Source organism: Ochotona princeps, chromosome 4 (genome assembly GCF_030435755.1).
Source record: "Ochotona princeps isolate mOchPri1 chromosome 4, mOchPri1.hap1, whole genome shotgun sequence".
NCBI lineage: Eukaryota > Metazoa > Chordata > Mammalia > Lagomorpha > Ochotonidae > Ochotona > Ochotona princeps.
The window spans coordinates 6,496,136-6,513,196 of NC_080835.1; the positions used below are offsets into that span (position 1 = coordinate 6,496,136).

At 48.3% G+C, this 17,061-nt stretch overlaps 1 protein-coding gene across 1 annotated transcript in view; it reads left to right on the forward strand.

The window, feature by feature from the left end:
- The first annotated feature begins 7,094 nt into the window (after positions 1 to 7,094).
- Positions 7,095 to 17,061, forward strand: part of LOC131479963 (uncharacterized) — a 44,327-nt gene continuing 34,360 nt past the window's right edge. The window contains exons 1-2 of the mRNA XM_058662232.1: positions 7,095 to 7,103; positions 12,889 to 13,002. Coding sequence (XP_058518215.1) covers positions 7,095 to 7,103; positions 12,889 to 13,002 — 123 coding nt within the window. The remainder of the gene's footprint in view (positions 7,104 to 12,888; positions 13,003 to 17,061) is intronic.

A 17,061-nucleotide genomic window follows, 5' to 3' on the forward strand; every position in this document is an offset into this window, starting at 1 on the left:
GGATGACAGCATTTACTGCTGTGTAATATATGTAGTACAGTTTATACATATCATTGTTCCATAGAATGTCACGTTCTTAAACTTTTCTGTTTCTTTGGTCCTTACCCATGCTTCTCAATCTACAAGTTCCTCTCACCCTCCTCAAACATCAACTCCCCAATTTATCTGTATCTGAGACTCTCATGTGTGTGTGCCTGTGGTATAACGGGGACAGGACACTCACAGTGCAGGCAGAATCCCTGGGCTCCCATCCTGGTGCCATCATTTACTGGGTGATCCTGGGAGATCATGTAGCCCTCCAGGGCCTCAGCATACTGTTTTCTAAAATACCAATGGCACCTGCTTGTCTCAGAGCCTGGCCATCCTTTAGAATCCACTCTCTTCATTCTTCATGGAAACAGAATGGTGGCTGGGCACTAGGCTATTAAACAAATGTGAATTATCAGCCTCTCTTGCCAATGGTATGACTGTGCAAATGTGATGTGTGCTGATCCTGGGCCAGGGGTGTTGGAAACCTGGTGGGTCTTGTCCACCATCCCCAACTGCCTTCTCAGTGGCTAAAATCTAGATGGAGTTAGCAACCAGCTTTGCCCACACAGAGGGTGGCCTTGCCCCTGGGAGACAAGGAATAGCATCTAGGATAAGCCCTAAATGTGCCTGGACATAGGGCTGTCACATTGGCCTAACTCTTTTCTCAGAATTGTTAGCATGAGAATGAATGCCTGAAATCGTTAAGCCACTGTCTCCTTGGCATCTTTGTCAGGCTACAGAGCCTCCCTGTATGTATGTGTCTGGGCCCTGAAGGAAGGTGGAGCCAAGTCCCAGGCCCTTGGATGACAGCGTGTGAGCTAGAGGAATTTTACCACCCTCTGTCCCCATAACCTCCCTCTGCTCAGGTGTCCCAAGTGCTGCAGAGCCAGGCCCGTGACCCTGGAAGTGAAGCCAGACAAGACATGATGCTTACAGGTTGGGAATTTACCTATTTATATAATGATAAATTCATTTATGTTTGATGATGTTTACATAATTGAGAGGAATGCATGCCCTTGTGTACCACCAAAGCAGGTGGGGAGGGTGGAGGAATGGGGGAAGTTATGAGACAACTGCCTCCAATCTCCTTTTATCTTCTGCTATCTGTGGAAAGTAGAGAGAAAAGGGGTGAGGGTCACTCCTAGTAACCCAACCGGGTTATTACCCAGGAATGGGGGAAGGCCACCCAGTGTCATCCCAGGGTCCCCAGTGTGGAGCATGTTCCAAGGATACTGCTTATGTGCTTTTGATAACTCAGAGATGCTGTTGATTTCATTGCTCCAAGCTTGTGGAAATCTTTCCAAGGTCCATTGACTGACATAGTCCACCTTAAAGTCTCAGTATGTCCAGACACTTGTCTGAGAGAGCTGTCCAATTTGTTCTGCCCTCCATGGTACTAGATGTCCTCTTCAGGCCTCAATGAACTGGGTGTCATGTCCCTCGTGATCATCTGGGCATACCTCCCACTGCACAAGCTTCAGCAACTGTGAATTTCTACTTCTGACACTTGCACTATATGGTCAGACCACATACCTTGTGATTTTCACCATGATTGGAATTCTATGTCCAATGATACTGTTGGGAGGCTCCACAAAAGAACTCTTCAAGAGGTGACCCCAACCTGACTCCTGTGTCTGCCAGCCAATGTGGGGTCTGGCTCAGTACATCACCCACATTGGCCTACACTCACACTGGTGGCTGCCGTCACCCGTTCAGTTCTGTTCAAGCCCCATCTCATATGCAAACCAGTGGATCCTAAGGCCCAGGCTAACCCTGTCCACCACATACTCTACCCTCATGTACACCAGTGGGAGCTATAGGACAGTTGGAGCGACCCCCAATAACTGCCACTAGACCTACCCCCAGACCTGGTTCCTGTGCATGACAGTATGTGCAGCAGACTGCTTCAGCCTGTCCCACATCCCATTCAGCTATCATATACATCAATGGACTTTGGACACTACATCTGTCCAACCAACCCTACTATCCAGTTCACACTCATGCTGGCAGGTGCTATACCTGTCTAGTCAAGCTGACCCACAGCTCTGGTTTTCATGCTTATCAGGAGTAGTTCCCACCCTTCAGAGAAATGCCAACAGTTTCCCTTCTGGGCCCATTGCCAGGCCTAGGGATTCTATAATCTGAGAGGACTTGCCCCCATCCCCAGCACTTGCTAGTTGATGTTGAGGCAAAGCCATCAGCCTGTACTTAATCTGGTTACTGCATGCACTAATGAATATGGTCACTTAGTTCTCTCCCTAACCCAGCTGATATGCAGGCTAACAGTTGTCGCACTGCTCAACCTTGTCTGCCCCCAGTTCCAGCTTTCATGTTCACCAGTAGGAGCAATGGCATAGTAGGAGATTCCATGTAGCTCCTGTGCTGGGCTTGCACCCCATCCCAGGTCTTACATGTGCTAGTGGGAGCTGCACTCTAGACTGACAGGACAACCAGCAGTTGGCACTCTAGCCTGGCTCCATTTTGTCAGTCCCCAGGACTAGCTTATACCGGGGGTGCTGCAGCCTAGCCCAGCCCCGCCAGCACACAGTCACAGCCCAATGCCAACTGGCTGGTGTTGTAGCCCAACCTGGCCCATCCTGCACCCCATGCTGGTTCTCACATCTCCCAGTGGATTCTCTAAAGTGGCCCACCGTGGCCTGCCACCAGACCGGAGCCACTCATATGATGGCTAGTACTGTAACCTAGCCTGTCCTGGGATGATTCCAGCCTTGGTTCTTGCACTCACCTGCAGGGACTGTAGCCTAACAGATGAGTTCCCCAAGCTCTTCTATCAGGTCACCTCTGGGTGGCAGATCTCATGCACTTTGGCGGGTCCTCAGTCTAGCTTGACTTGGCCAACCTCCTGTCCTGGCAAGAACAGCAGCCTTACTTGACCAGCCCACATGTCGCCGCCCCTCTGGCCACAGCGACACTAAAAACGCCGAGTCATACTCTTGGAGGTCCAGGAAAAACTGGCAAAAGCAGCTGCATTTAAAAACCTTTTCTCCGCTGCTCCTGTCCCCGTCTGTCTAAGCTTTTCTACCTGCTTCTTCGCCACCCTTCCTCCCATTTTCCACCACCCTTCTTCGCAATTCTTCCCGTTTCTGTATTCTCCCCGTTCTCCCTCTACGGGCCACCAGAATGTCACGAACCAAAAAGGCCATATGAACCAAAAAGGCTTTATTGCCAAAAGCGAGCTGCTTATATATAGTTCTTCCGCCAATCACTTCTGCCCATGGTCCACGGGGCGCTATCCGATAGGCCAGCAATCACAGCCAGGGAGAATTAGCCTATCCTTGTGACTTCCTGCCTGCCCACTGGCGGGACAAGTCCCGCCTCCTGGCACTCGGCCAGCCGCCATCTTGAAGCCCCTCATCCATGTGGGGTCGACCGCTCCCCACACCCACACCCATTCCACACTCAACCCCTAGACCCAGCTCGCATGGTTCAGCAGGTACACAGATCTAGCCCAGCCTATCCTATACCCACCCAGACCATTGGAAGCATCAGCAGGTTTTGTAGTATAGCCCAGTCTGGCACACCCAATATCCAGTCCTTACCAATGCTGAGGAATGTTGCAGCAATGTCCAGCCCAGATTGCTGCCCACATTCCAGCTCTTGTGCTCACTAATGGAAACCACATCACAACAGGGGAACCCCCTTACTTCCCAGCCAAGCTTGCTCCCAGCAACAGATCTTGTATATGCCCATGGGTGCTCCTAGTGAGCACAGCAAACACATCACCCAGCTTGACATTTCCCATCAGATGCTGGAGGCTGATCTTGCCTGGCCCATCCAGTCCCAACACTTGCAGGCAGTGCTGCAGCCTGGCCCTGCCTAGCCTGCTCCCATTCTTATGTTTCATGCAGACTGGTAGGTTTGATAGCCCAGCCTAGTCCAGAATGGCCCACACCCCATCCTGGCTCCCACACATGCCAGTGCGCCATGGTTTGGCCTGGCCTGGCCCATTCCACCCCTACAGAGCCAACCCAAACACCTACCAGCTAGTGAAGCTGCCTTGCCTGGCCTGGGAAATACCCAGCCCTGGCTTATGTGCTCTCCAATGGGAGTGACGGCCCACCAGGGGAGTTTCCCAAGTTCCCCCACCAGGGCTACTCCCAGACCAGGATCTCATGCATGCCAGTAGGTGCCAGGCCCTTATCTAGCACAATTTGTCTCCCAGACTTGGTCTTTTTGTGTGTTGGTAGATGCTGCGGCCTTGCCTGTCCCACTCCTGATTCTTGGGTACCACTATGGGTGCTGCAGTCTGGACAAGCCTGGTCTGTTTCCAAACCCACTTCCCTTGAGTGTTGGTGAGTTCCATGCTCATGCCTACCTTGTCCCATCACCAGCCCAGCCCTCAAGCAAACCAGCTGATATGACAGTGCCATAGGGGTGAGCCCATGGTCCCCTGCAGAATCTGTTCCCAGATTCAGTTCTCTCGTGAGTTGGTTAGTGCCATGACCTCGCCTAGCATGATCTACCCCCTGCCCCAACATTCACTGGCAGGTACTGTGGTCAAGACCTATCAGGAAGTCCCATCGTCTATCGTTTTTGTATGTGCTGGTAGTTGGTGGTTGAGACCAACAATCACATGGGTGTGTGTATTGGTTTGGCCCCCAAATTCCTTCAATTTCCCTCCTCTAAACCATCTGGTCCATCATTTACCTGCAAGTGTAGTAGTCAGTTTGGTGGAAATCTCCCAGAGGTCACTTCTCATGTGTCATGTTCTCATTCAGCAACCCTCCCTCCCACACATCTCCAGACCTGATTCCCTAAACAATCCACAGGCCCTCAAGCCCAGACCTCTGGTGGTGTAAGTTGCCAACCTGGGGTCCTGCATGTCTACCCAGATTCCAAACACCCACAGACAGGTCCTCAAATCAGATCAGTTGATGTGCCAGAGTTTGCCCCTCACATATGTTTTTTATATTTTTTTAAATGGGACTACGCTGCCACAGTGGTATAGTTAACACAAATTTTGGCATTAATGAGGCCCAGGATGTCTGCCCACTGTTTGCTACTTTTCTCCCAGCAGTGTAACACTTGCGTACAAAGTAACCTTGGGCTATTACCCACTACTGAGGAGAATTTATTTATTTTTTTCAAAGATGTATTTATTTTTTATTGGAAAGGCAGATTTATAGAGGGGAGAGACAGAAAGATCTTGCATTCGATGGTTCATCCTCCTTCTGGCTGTGCAACGGCTGGGGCTGAGCTGATCTGAAGCCAGGAGCCAGAAGCTTCCTGTCTCACACACAGGAACAGGGTCCCAAGGTTTTTGGCCATTCTCTACTGCTTTTCCAGGCCATAGGCAGGGAGCTGGTTGGGAAGTGGAGCAGCTGGGACATAAACTGGTACCCACAGTGATTCTGGCACAAACAAGGTAAGGATTTAGCCTCTGACCCATTACACTGGACCCTTGAGTTTTCTCCTTTTTTTTTTTTTTTTTTTTTTTATTAAAAATCTAAATTTCCTGTTTTCAATAATAGTTGTGTAAATGACTCGCATATTTGTTTCTGATCTTTTTTTTTAAATTCTATTGGGCTTTCATTTAATTTTTTTATTGATTACATTGCATTATGTGACAAAATTTTATAGGCACTGGGATTGCCCCCATCCCTCCCCAAACCCCCCCCCCCCCGTGGTGGATTCCTCCACCTTGTTGCATTACCACAGTTCAAATTCAGTTGAGATTCTTTCATTGCAAGCATCAACCAAGCATAAAGTCCAGCATCTTATTGTCCGGATAAGTTCAATGGTTTCTTGGGGAGACCATCTCTGGTCTGAAGGTAGAGCTGGCAGAGTATCATCCCGCTCAATTAAAGCCCCGACATAACATCAGTAACAATTTATAACGTTATGGAATTAGTTTACATGGTATTGAGTAACCAATATGTTAAAAGAGAAAAAGAAAAAAAAGAATGTAAGTTCTGAACCACATTCTGTGACTTCTACATTGACATTTCAATTATTAGTTTATATACAACCGGGTTCTTTACACCTTAAAATGGGTATAGATTACTATTCAGCTGTCTCATGTCTATTTTAATTTTAATGTTTAGCAGTTTATAGCATTGAAGCATGATTTTGCTGAACCTGGCTGTTTTTTGGGTAGTCTAACTCTATAACTCTAACAAGACATATGTCAACAGTTTAGGTGAACAGTTTTAGGAGGGGTGTGCAGAGAAATCTTCAATACCCCAGTGAGGAGTAACTGATCTTTGTGTCCCACCCAGTGAGTTATAAGTGCATCCTTGCTGACCGTTTCCTGTCTGTTTCTAAGCTTTCCTGCTGTTCTCTGACTATCTATTCTAGTTTTTTTTGTCTGTTTGTTTGTTTTTAGGGGTTTCTGGAGTGATCCTGATGGTCATTACTAGAGAGGGTGGGGACCCAAAGTCGGAATCGGGCAAGGACCAGAAAAAGCTCCTCTCCCTAGTCCCGAAGGAAGTTTACTTTTCTTCTGTTTCTGCGGACAGCTCAGTGCTCCTGGTTGTCGTTCCGATGACCTTGGATCCTGCAAGGCAGGATTTGGGCTTCTTCCATCCCATGTGGTAGATCCAAATGGGGATGGGTGACCTCAGAGTTCTCGGCCTCTGAAGACACTCCAATTCCCAGTGGTCTCCTTGGCAGTTGGGATGTAGTCCTCAGTGCTCATACTGATAGTCCTTGGTGAGGATCTGGGAGTCTTCAGGGTTGGGATATAAGCCTCCTCCTGTCCACTTGCTCCACTCTGGGGTCTCCCCCCGCCCTGTGCATATGACCGCCTGTTAAGAGGTTGTTGGGATCACTCCTGATTCCCCCCATATGCCTAGGGGTGCTAAGATACTTCTATTTTTTTATGCCTAAAATGTCTTTTTTTTTCACTTTTGAATAATTTGTCTCTGAGTTTAAGTTCCAACTTGACATTTTTCCCTCAGATGTTTGTACTGATGTGTCCCACCTTCGTCTCTGTCCATTGTAGGTAATGAGCATCAGCTCTCGGTGTCGTTGTCACTTGTGGTGCTCTGTGTCCTATTTATCAAAGTGTTGGGTGTTTGTCCTCACTGTTGTGCAAGTTCACCATGACGAGTGTGAGTGTGATGTGCCCTGATGTCTGCTGTTGGTGCCTGGGATGCTCTGTGAGCTTGGATTTTCCTCTGCCTCTTCTACAACACCTGCGTGTATGGATGGTGACTCTCGGTCCTTAGCTATGTCTCTCATCTCTGCATCACGAGTGGATTAGTTATGTTTCTCTTTGTTATGTGCCGGGCTTTGGAACAATCTCTCAGTTCACTTATGGTCACTCACAGCTCCCTGGGCTACAGTGTTGTGAGTAGGATACATGCATGGCAGTGACAATATTTTTCGCTTCCAGAAGCTTTGCTTGTTGCCACCTGACTATAAGTTTCTATTGTAAAATCAAAGTTGTTCTTTAATGATTTCCTTCAGCATTCTAAAATGACTTAAAGTGTCATTTTAGACTATTCAATACAATTAGGTTCATGGCCAGTAAACATATGTTCTATTGCTGATTTTTGTGGGTTTGTTTTTAATAGTTATTTTCATTTCATTAAAAGGCAAATTAAGAAAGAGATTGAAAGTGAGAATGAGAGACAGGCCTTCCATCTGCCAGCAGGTTCTCCAAGTGCCTGTTTCAGCCGAGGTTAGGGCAGCCTGAAACCAGGAGCCTGGGACTGAGCCTGGGTCTACATGTGGGTGGCAGGGCTGCATGCTGAAGCCATCACCTGTTGCTTTCCTAGCACGTACATTGACAGGGGGCCGGATCCCAAGTGGGGGAGCTGAGACTCAAACCAGCCACTCCCATAAGGGATGCAGGACTTAGCTAAGCAAGGACTAATTTGCTCCCCAAATGCCTACCCCTGTGCTTTCTTTCTTAGCAGTGCATCAGGAGAGCCCAGTGGCCTAAGACCAAGGGTCAGTCACTTCCATCCCTCACCATCTGTGAGCATCTGGACAGGTCATTAGCTGAAAACGGAGATGAGAATTATTATATATATCCTAGGATTTGGTAATGATTAAATGACCTGGAAGCTGTTACTCCTCTGGCTGGGCAGTGCTGACTGCGAATGGTGACACAGCTACTGTAACAATTGCTGACTGGGGGCTTTTGCCTAATTCTGGCTTCAGTTTTGCTTTTGGCCCCAGATCTCTCAGCTGTGAGCTCTCAGAGGGAGGGAGGGTGAGGTGTCACTACTGGAGGTGTCAGGTGGGGGACTTGTTTGGATACCATGAGTTGCCCTGTACTGTTGCACTGCTCTTTTTGTTTTCCAAAAACAGAGGTATGAGCAAGAAAAAAAAATAATAAGACAACAGCATGTACTCACACTAAGGCCATGCTGTTCTCTTAATTTTCAGACTATGAATGTCAAGGCTGTTCTAGGAACAACACAGTGAGACCAAGCAGGACCCCTGTGAGTTTATTCTAAATACAGGTCAAAACAAGATCACTGGGTTAACCACCAAATGCCAAATGTGGCTCTCCCGGCTAAGGTAAATGATGGTCTTTTGCTTCCTAATTTCAGCTTTGCTCTCATGCTCATGGCCTGCATTCTCCCTTAAATTATCCAATCTAGATTCTAATCTTGTGATAAGCTGTTTTTTTTTTAAAGATTTTTATAGTTTTTTTTTTAATTGGAAAGGCAGACATAGAAGATCTTCCACCCATTGATTCATTCCATAAACGGGCACAAGGGCTGGGGCTGCGCTGATCCAAAGCCAGGACTCAGAACACCAATCATGAGAAAAATCACAGGATCTATGGTCTGACCATGGAATGCATGTGTCAGAACTGGGCCTTGTCAGTTACTAAGATGGAGCAGTGGACGTCATGCCCAAATGCACATGGAGGATATGGCAGTTCATTGTGACCTGAAGAGGACATCTAGTACCATAGTAGAGGATTTAGGGTAGAACAAATTAGACAACTCCCACAGCCAAACATTGACAGCAAATATCTGGGCAAATGGAGACTATAAGGTGGACTGTGTCAGCAAATCGGTCTTAGAAACATTATCCCAACCTTGTAGCAACAAAATTAACAGCATTTCAGAACTATTGTAACCTCTTGAACAGAACCCTTGGAGCATGCTCCTCATAGTGGACCCTAGGATGACGTTTCTCATCCCTGGTACTGAGGCAGTTGGGATGCTAGGGGTGGTTTCTCTCCTCCTCCCCCACATTCTCCAGAAAAAAAGATGAAAAATAAACTTTGAAGCAATGGTCTCATCCATTTTCCTCTATCCTTTTATCATCCTATCCTAATCAGAGGTCCACATGGGTGTGCGTCCTTTTCAAGCATGTACACATCATCAAAAATTAAATTTAAAAAATTGAAGTCAACTCTCTAAAAAAATAAAAAAGAAATCCTGAAAGGAGTCCTACATTGGAAGTATACACTGTGAAAATATATGACACTACAAAATTCACTAGTAGAGCAGGTAGCCTATATTTAATTATAATAAATATTTAAATTAAAAAATTAAAAAGAAATATGCCAAATGCATGGATATTCTACATGTTTTGAATGATCAATGTATCATTTAAGAAATTTAAAAAAGCGATAAAAAAATCTTCCTTGAAATAAATAAAAACTAAAATACAACATATGAAATCCTGTGGCATACAGCAAAACAAAACTTCAATCCTTTTCAATCTACTCTAACATATTAAACTTGATAGAACTCTGTCCAAAACTTTTTTCACATGGCCAGCAATACTATGATACCAAAACAGAACAATGATATCACACAAAAGGATATTACAAATCTGTATCCCGCATGAACAGAGATGCTAAAATCTCTAGAGAAAATTCTAGTAAACTAGATATTCCCTGTGTCAGGCGTCCACCTGCCTAGTAGAAGGTGGCCTTTGGCACCACCGGTGGACACAAACACCATTCAGCCCAGTCCTCCTCCACTTTACCACAAGAACAACCTTTCCTCAGTCTGAATAATGAACTTGTTCGTTCTGTGTCAGATCTCGCCAGAGTGGCTTTTGTCCTCATCACGCTTGTCCTTAATGTGCCCTTTATAGTGGTGTTGATTTTACTGGCACATATCCAGAACTTGCCAGCCTCCACCTCTTCCTAGTGTGACAATTGCCACGGAAGAATCCAATGACTCGCAGGTTAAGGAGTTGGGGGAACAGAAAGTGTGTTTGTGCTGCTAGTAAGGAGGGGAGACGGTGGGCGGCAGTGGCAGGTCCTGCCATCCAACCTTGCTGATCAAGGGAAGGACACTAAAACTTTTGCAGGGAAATACAGGTATGGTCATGTGACCCCAGCATGTAAAGGGTGTACAGGGCAGTCAGGAACAAGGGGAACAAAAGAGCGGGCCCAGTTGCTTGTTGGCCTCTGGCCAGTTATGAGAGCGTGACAGGTGTCAGAGTAGTTACTTTCATCATGCTGATGGGGCAGATCGGGTCCTTTTACAATTTCAGTCAGCATTCTCAAGGCCAGTTTCTGAAATTCACAGGGAAGCATCACTTCTCTGAGGCACTGGACAGACACACTAATTATTCACAAGCTCAGCAGCACAGTATCTACTTCCCAATGCTTCCCCATGTGTGTGTTATAACATCACCATTGTGCTCCCGTTACTAATCTGTGTAGAACACTTGGGTGGCTATAACAAAACTCCCTAGACTGGATGCCTCATAAACAGCAGACAGGGAGTATTCACAACTGTGGAGCCTGAAGGTGTCAGCAGCTTCCCTGTGTGATGACAACTTGCTCTCTGCTTCAAAGATGGTGTCTGTAGCTGCCTCCAAATGGCTGGAGGTGTAGGTGAATGGGGTCCATGGGGCGACCATTAAGAAGACCTGACTGCCGCACAGACACCATGTCTTAACAACATTGTATTGGGGACCCATATGAGGCATGCGACTTCTGGGAAGCAGAATTTCCCATTTGAAAACGAACCCCAAACAGACACAGCCCAGCCAGCCTGCTTTCTCTGCAGGATGCACAAGGCAAGTGGACATCCCATGGGTCCAACAGGGACATCCTGGAGTCTCTGTGTTCACTGAGAAGGGTGGTTCAGAGATCCTCAGTTTGGAAGCAGCATGAGTTAGAACTATTAAGATGTGAAAGTAATGACAAGAAGTTGTGCTTACCAGCAGCACAAACACACTTTCTTTTTTTTTTTTTTTTTAAAGATTTTATTCATTTTTTATTACAGCCAGATATATACAGAGGAGAGACAGAGAGGAAGATCTTCCGTCCGATGATTCACTCCCCAAGTGAGCCGCAACGGACCGATGCGCGCCGATCCGAAGCCGGGAACCTGGAACCTCTTCCGGGTCTCCCACGCGGGTGCAGTGTCCCAATGCATTGGGCCGTCCTCAACTGCTTTCCCAGGCCACAAGCAGGGAGCTGGATGGGAAGCGGAGCTGCCGGGATTAGAACCGGCGCCCACATGGGATCCCGGGGCTTTCAAGGCGAGGACTTTAGCCGCTAGGCCACGCCGCCGGGCCCAAACACACTTTCTGTTCCCCCAACTCCTTAACCTGCGAGTCATTGGATTCTTCTGTGGCAATTGTCACACTAGGTGTAGCAAGTTGAACAGGGTTGGCAAGCAACTGATACCAACAGATCCTTTTCTGAAAAAACTCAAGAAAATGAGATCACTGTTCTCAGCAGCACATCCTGTGGGTCTGGGAAACTGAGAAACAGTGAAATTGGCTCCAGTACAAGGCTTGGAGCTTTCCAGACCACACATCAGGGAAAGAGGGTTTGACTTCTCCTTGCCTCTGAAAATATCTTCTTGGGACAGAAATGGTTGCCTGGGTTCTTATTAGAGGAGACTTCTGATTTTTCTTCAAAAGGATGTTATTTGTTTGAAAGACATAGTAACACAGAGAGGAGACCATGGAAAGCCAACAGCAGGAACTCCCTCTGGGTCCCATGTGTATGGCACTGGTTCCTTCTCTAAATGGCCACACCCACCAGGCCTAGAGTGGGCTGAAACTATGAGTCAAGAATTTCATGTGGGTCTCACAGTGTCCATACAATGTTAAGGCAAAATGCCTTAATGCACTATGCAACAACCCCAATACACTTGATTTTTTTGTTTCTTTGTTTGGTGAAGATTTATTTATTTTCATTGGAAAGGCATATTTACAGAGAGAAGAGAAAGAGAGAAAGATTTTTTTTTTCTGTTGATTTGCTCTCTAAATGGCTGCAGTGGCCTGGGAATGGAACCATTCTGAACTCATGAGTCAGGAGCTTTTTCCAGGTCTCCCACATGGGTTCAGGATCCTAGGGTCTTGGATGATCCTTGATTGCTTATCCAGCCGACAAGCAGGGAGGCTGGATGGGAAACGGAGCACCCAGGACACAAGCTGGTACCCATATCGGGTAAAGACGTTAGCAGGCTGAGGAATACATGCCAATTAAACCATGGTGCTACCCTACCATCTTATCATTTCACTAGCTAGACGGTATTTTTCCTAATCAGAACAATGTTTTTAAACTTTGTTATTTTTTATTTATTTGAAAGATAGAAAAAGAAAGAGAAAGTGAGTCAGGAGAGAGAGAGTAGAGGGGGAAAGAGGCAGAGAGCCCTTCCATCCACTGATTCACACTCCAAATTTCTGCAACTGTTGTGGCTTGTGCCAGGCCAAATCTAGGGCCCTGGAACACCATCCGGGTCTCCCAGGTGTGTGGCAGCAACCCAGGAACTTGAGCTGTCACCTGCTGCCTCCCAGTGTCTGTGCTGGCAGAGCGCTGTAGTATGTACACAGTAGAGTTGGGAGTAGGATCAAGGTCTGGAATGTGGGATAGTCGTGTCCCTGGCAACAGCTTTATTGCACCTGCTTTTGCACTTTTGTTTTCTTTGAAATATTTGGTCATCTAAGGAAGCTGAAAGTGAAACTTCAGGCTTGGATATAAAGCTAGACCAGGAGCAGCTGAGCTGCAAACGAGCTACTAATGCTGAGCTGCGGACACCATCTCACTTCCAGATGGAGCTGGTAAGTCCTCCAGAATTTCCCAGAACTGACTCTACAGTGGGGGTGGGCAGACCCCTCCTGGGCTTGGAAACACTTTGCTCTGGACTTTATCTCTTGTTTAAAGATTTATTTATTTTTATTGGAAAGTCAGATGTACAGAGATGAGGCGAGACAGAGAGGAAGATTCTGTCCATTTATTCAAACCCCAGGTGGCCACAATGGCCAAAGCTGAGCCAATCCGAAGCCAGGAGCCAGAAGCTTGTTCAGTATCTCCCATGCTGGCACAGGGTCCCAATTCGTTAGACCATCCTCAACTGCTTTCCCAGGCCACATGCAGGGAACGGGATATGAAGTGGGGCCGATGGGACATGAACCAGCGCCCATATGGGATCCTAGTGTGTGCAGGGCAAGGACTTTAGTCACTAGGCTACTGCGCTGGGCCCTTGGACTTTACTTTTGAAAAATATTTTAACCAAAATTTATTTTTGAAAGAGTTACACACACACATACATGCAGGGAGAGAGAAATCTCCCATTCACTGTTGACTTTCCACACAGACGCAAGAGCCAGAGCTGGAGTGGTTCAAGGTGGACTTCTGCCATCACTGAAGGTCAAACACTGGCAGGGGCTCACACAGTGGGGGTGTGGTGCTAGGTCAGATGCAGCGGTGCCACCCCCTATCCCATCCAAGAGTTGCCCTGTTTCCCAGACTCCAGCTGGTTCTTCAGTTTCCCACAGTTCCCTGCTGACAGAGTCCTGACAGTAGGCTTAGATGTTTAAGGACAAAACTTCTGCTCTGGTGCTCTGGGTAGGGACCCAGATTTGTTTGCCATGCCCTGGCCTGGCTGGCCTTGGGCAGAGCTGGGCACAACGCTGGCTCCCTCTGCCCGAGAATCTGCCTGGTCCTCTGCCTTTGCAGCATCCCAGGACACAGGAGGCATGCTGTACCCTGAGCACAGGCACAAAAAGTAACACACAAGAAAACTACCAGAGTTGTAACACCCTGAGATGGGGCATGGGGAAGGGAGGAGGGGGGGGGGAGGGGAGAAAGCAGGTGCTGGTCGGGGAGCAGGGGAGGCAGGCAGAGCAAGCCCAGCTCCGTCCTCCCAGCTGAGTGATGTGGGTGAATCCCTGCATCCCTCTGATCCTGCATTTCCCCTGCATGTCCTCCCTGGGGCTGTGGGGAGGCTGTGGTTGTCCTGGGATGAAGCCCAGCAGAGCCTGGCTATGGCAGTGGGGAAGTTCCCTCAGGGCTGGGGCTGGGCAGTGTCACAAGACCCTACTGCAAGGTCAGGTCCCATCATGCTGCCAGATCCTGATTCCAGGCTGTGTTGTGCCATGGATGGGTCTCCCAGATCTGCCTTCTAACTCTCCCATCCTCCCCACACAGTCCTCTCCTGTTGTTCCCATTTTGTGGAGTCAGCAGGTGAATTGTCTTCTGTTAACAATAAAAACTAACACCTGCTTCTTGCAGTCAGATGCACTCTGCTGGGACCTCAAGCTCTGGGTTCCCATGGACTAAGCCCACCCCTGCCACCCATCAAGCCTGCATCTTTGGCTTCTTGACTAAGTCGTATTTGCTAGATTACAAAATGGTGTCCCAGAGCGCGCTGCCTGCTCCTTCCTCTGAATCCTACCCTCTGCTGGCTTGCTTCCAGGATACAATCAGTTTCTAAGTGCTGGCTCACCCTTCAAAATGCTTAATATTGATTGGGTCCAGCACAATAGCCTAGTCACTAAAGCCCTCACCTTACTTGCTCTGGATCCCATATGAGCGCCGGTTCTAATCCCGGCAGGTCCACTTCCCATCCAGCTTCCTGCTTGTGGCCTGGGAAAGCAGTCAAGGACTGCCCCAAGCCTTGGGACCCTGCACCTGTGTGGGAGACCTGGAAGAAGCTCCTGGCTCCTGGCTTCAGACTGGCTCTGCTCTGGCCATTGTGGCAACTTGGGAAGTGAACCAGAGAGTGGATCTTTCTTTATCTTTTTCTCTCTGTGCCTGCCTTTCCAATAAAAAAATAAATAAACCTTCTTTTAAAAAAAAGTTTACCATTTAAGGGCTTTGTAAACAGGATGAAAGGACACTAAAGGTGAAATTCTGGGCTTCGGGGTAAGCGGGGTCTAGCCACCACCGTGGCTGAGAGAAGTCCCTGGGACACCAACTGCACCTCTGTCTCTACTGCTGACTGGTGATTCTTCTCTTCTCAGCCCCCAAGAAGCCGTTCTCTGTCCTCCTTTCTCTGTGGCATTTGTCCTAACCTGGCAAAAAGCCATGGCGCTAGCGACATGTTTAGGTGGATATATCAGTTGCCTGTGACATCAGCATCCGATACAAGCATTGCTTCCTATCCCAGCTGCTCACCTTCTGAACCAGCTCTTTGCTAATGGCCTGGGAAAGGCAGCAGAAGATGACGCAAGTGTTTGGGTTCCACCTAAACATGTGGGAGACCAAGCAGAGGCTCTTGGCTTCTGGCTTCAGTCTGGTTCAGCCCTGGGCCCATGCAATAATTCAGGGAGTAAACCTATTGACCCTCTCTCCCTCTGATTCTTTGTCTGCCTTAATCTGTAATAACACTTTCGAATAAATAACTAAGTCTTATTTACAAATGAAAGAAAGCAATGCTGTGGAAATTAGTCACCAGAGTGAGTTAAAGCTGCTCTTCCTGCTCCACTTCCTATAGGGGCATTAGTTGGAGTCCTGCCTGCCTCATTTCCCTTCCACCTTCCTGCTAACTCATCTGGGAATCCAACAGAAGATGGCCCAGGTGCTGGACTCCCTGCCCACAAAGGACGAAGAGCCTGTAGAAGCTCCTGGTTCCTGTTTTCAGTGTGCTGAGCCCAGGCAGTTGCAGACATTTGGGCAGCAAGCTAACGATATCCTCTGTCTTGAAATCTTCAAATAAAGAAAACACCATTTAGCATTCAGCCTCTCCACCCCCCCACCCAGCCTTCAGCTCACAGGGGCAGAGCTGTGGGAGTTCCAGGCAGGTGCAGCTGCTGATAGCAAATGCTGGGCTTTGGCTTTGGCAGGAAATGAGCCGATTCTGGGACCTTGGCCGTAGACCTGGGGGCATGGCCTCTGGGCATCACCTGATCCTGGTGATTTATTGATGCCCAAGCAATAAATCCTGAGATTATGACATTGTTTTGATGCCCAAGCAAACCAGGGCTCTGCTGCTGACCCAGAGAGTCATCTCCTTCCCAGGTGGGGCCTGAGCTCAATGTCACAGGCCACCAGCTGTGCTGGACAGTGTCCTGACCATGCTTCACAAATTCCCTCATGGTCCCCTGATAGAGAGTATGTGGCTGCCTCAGGCTGAGCTGGGCAGGAGGCATGATTCCCTGGCCATCTGGTGCTCGTCCTGGTTTCCCTCCTTTGCCTCATCCCCACTCCAGGTTCCTGGCTGGATCCTGGGGGCACAGGCAGGGGGGCACACACAAGCAGGGCTCTATTCCAGTGGGGACCCCCAGGCAGAAGGGTGCAGTAGGCACAGGGAATTGCATCCCAGCATGACCCATGCAGGGAGAGGTGCAGGTGTGTACACGTGGGCCCAAGAGGGGTCAGCCAAGTCAGGTGGGCAGAGAGGGCGGTGCTTAGGGCCAGGTGTCCCATGAGGAGGGTTGGAGGTGTGTTTAAGGAGATGGCTGGGGCAGAGAGACACTGCCGGATTTCCAGAGCAGCAAGGGGCTGGTGAGATAGGGAGGCAGGGATGGTGTTCATGGGCTTGGGGATGGCAGTGCCCAGGGAGGGGAGTGAGCACAGAGGAAGGGCCGTTCAGCAGGTCAGGGTCAGCTGCCTTGACCAAGTCCCTTGTCATGAGCTGGCCAGAACTTAATCAGGAAATGCTCTAGAAGCAGAATGGACTGATTTTGATGCCATATTTCAGCTCCAGAGTGAGGCAGAGTTAAGCTAAGCAAGGCTATGTAAGATATAAAACTGCACCAAAACAGTGGGAATACCGAGATCAGAATGATGGTAAAACCGAGTTTATTGAAATCTGCTCCTGGGCAAGGTTCATCAGTCCACAAGGTAGCTAAGGTCCATGGGCTGCTGAAATTGGGTCTGTACTGAGCTGCTCCTTT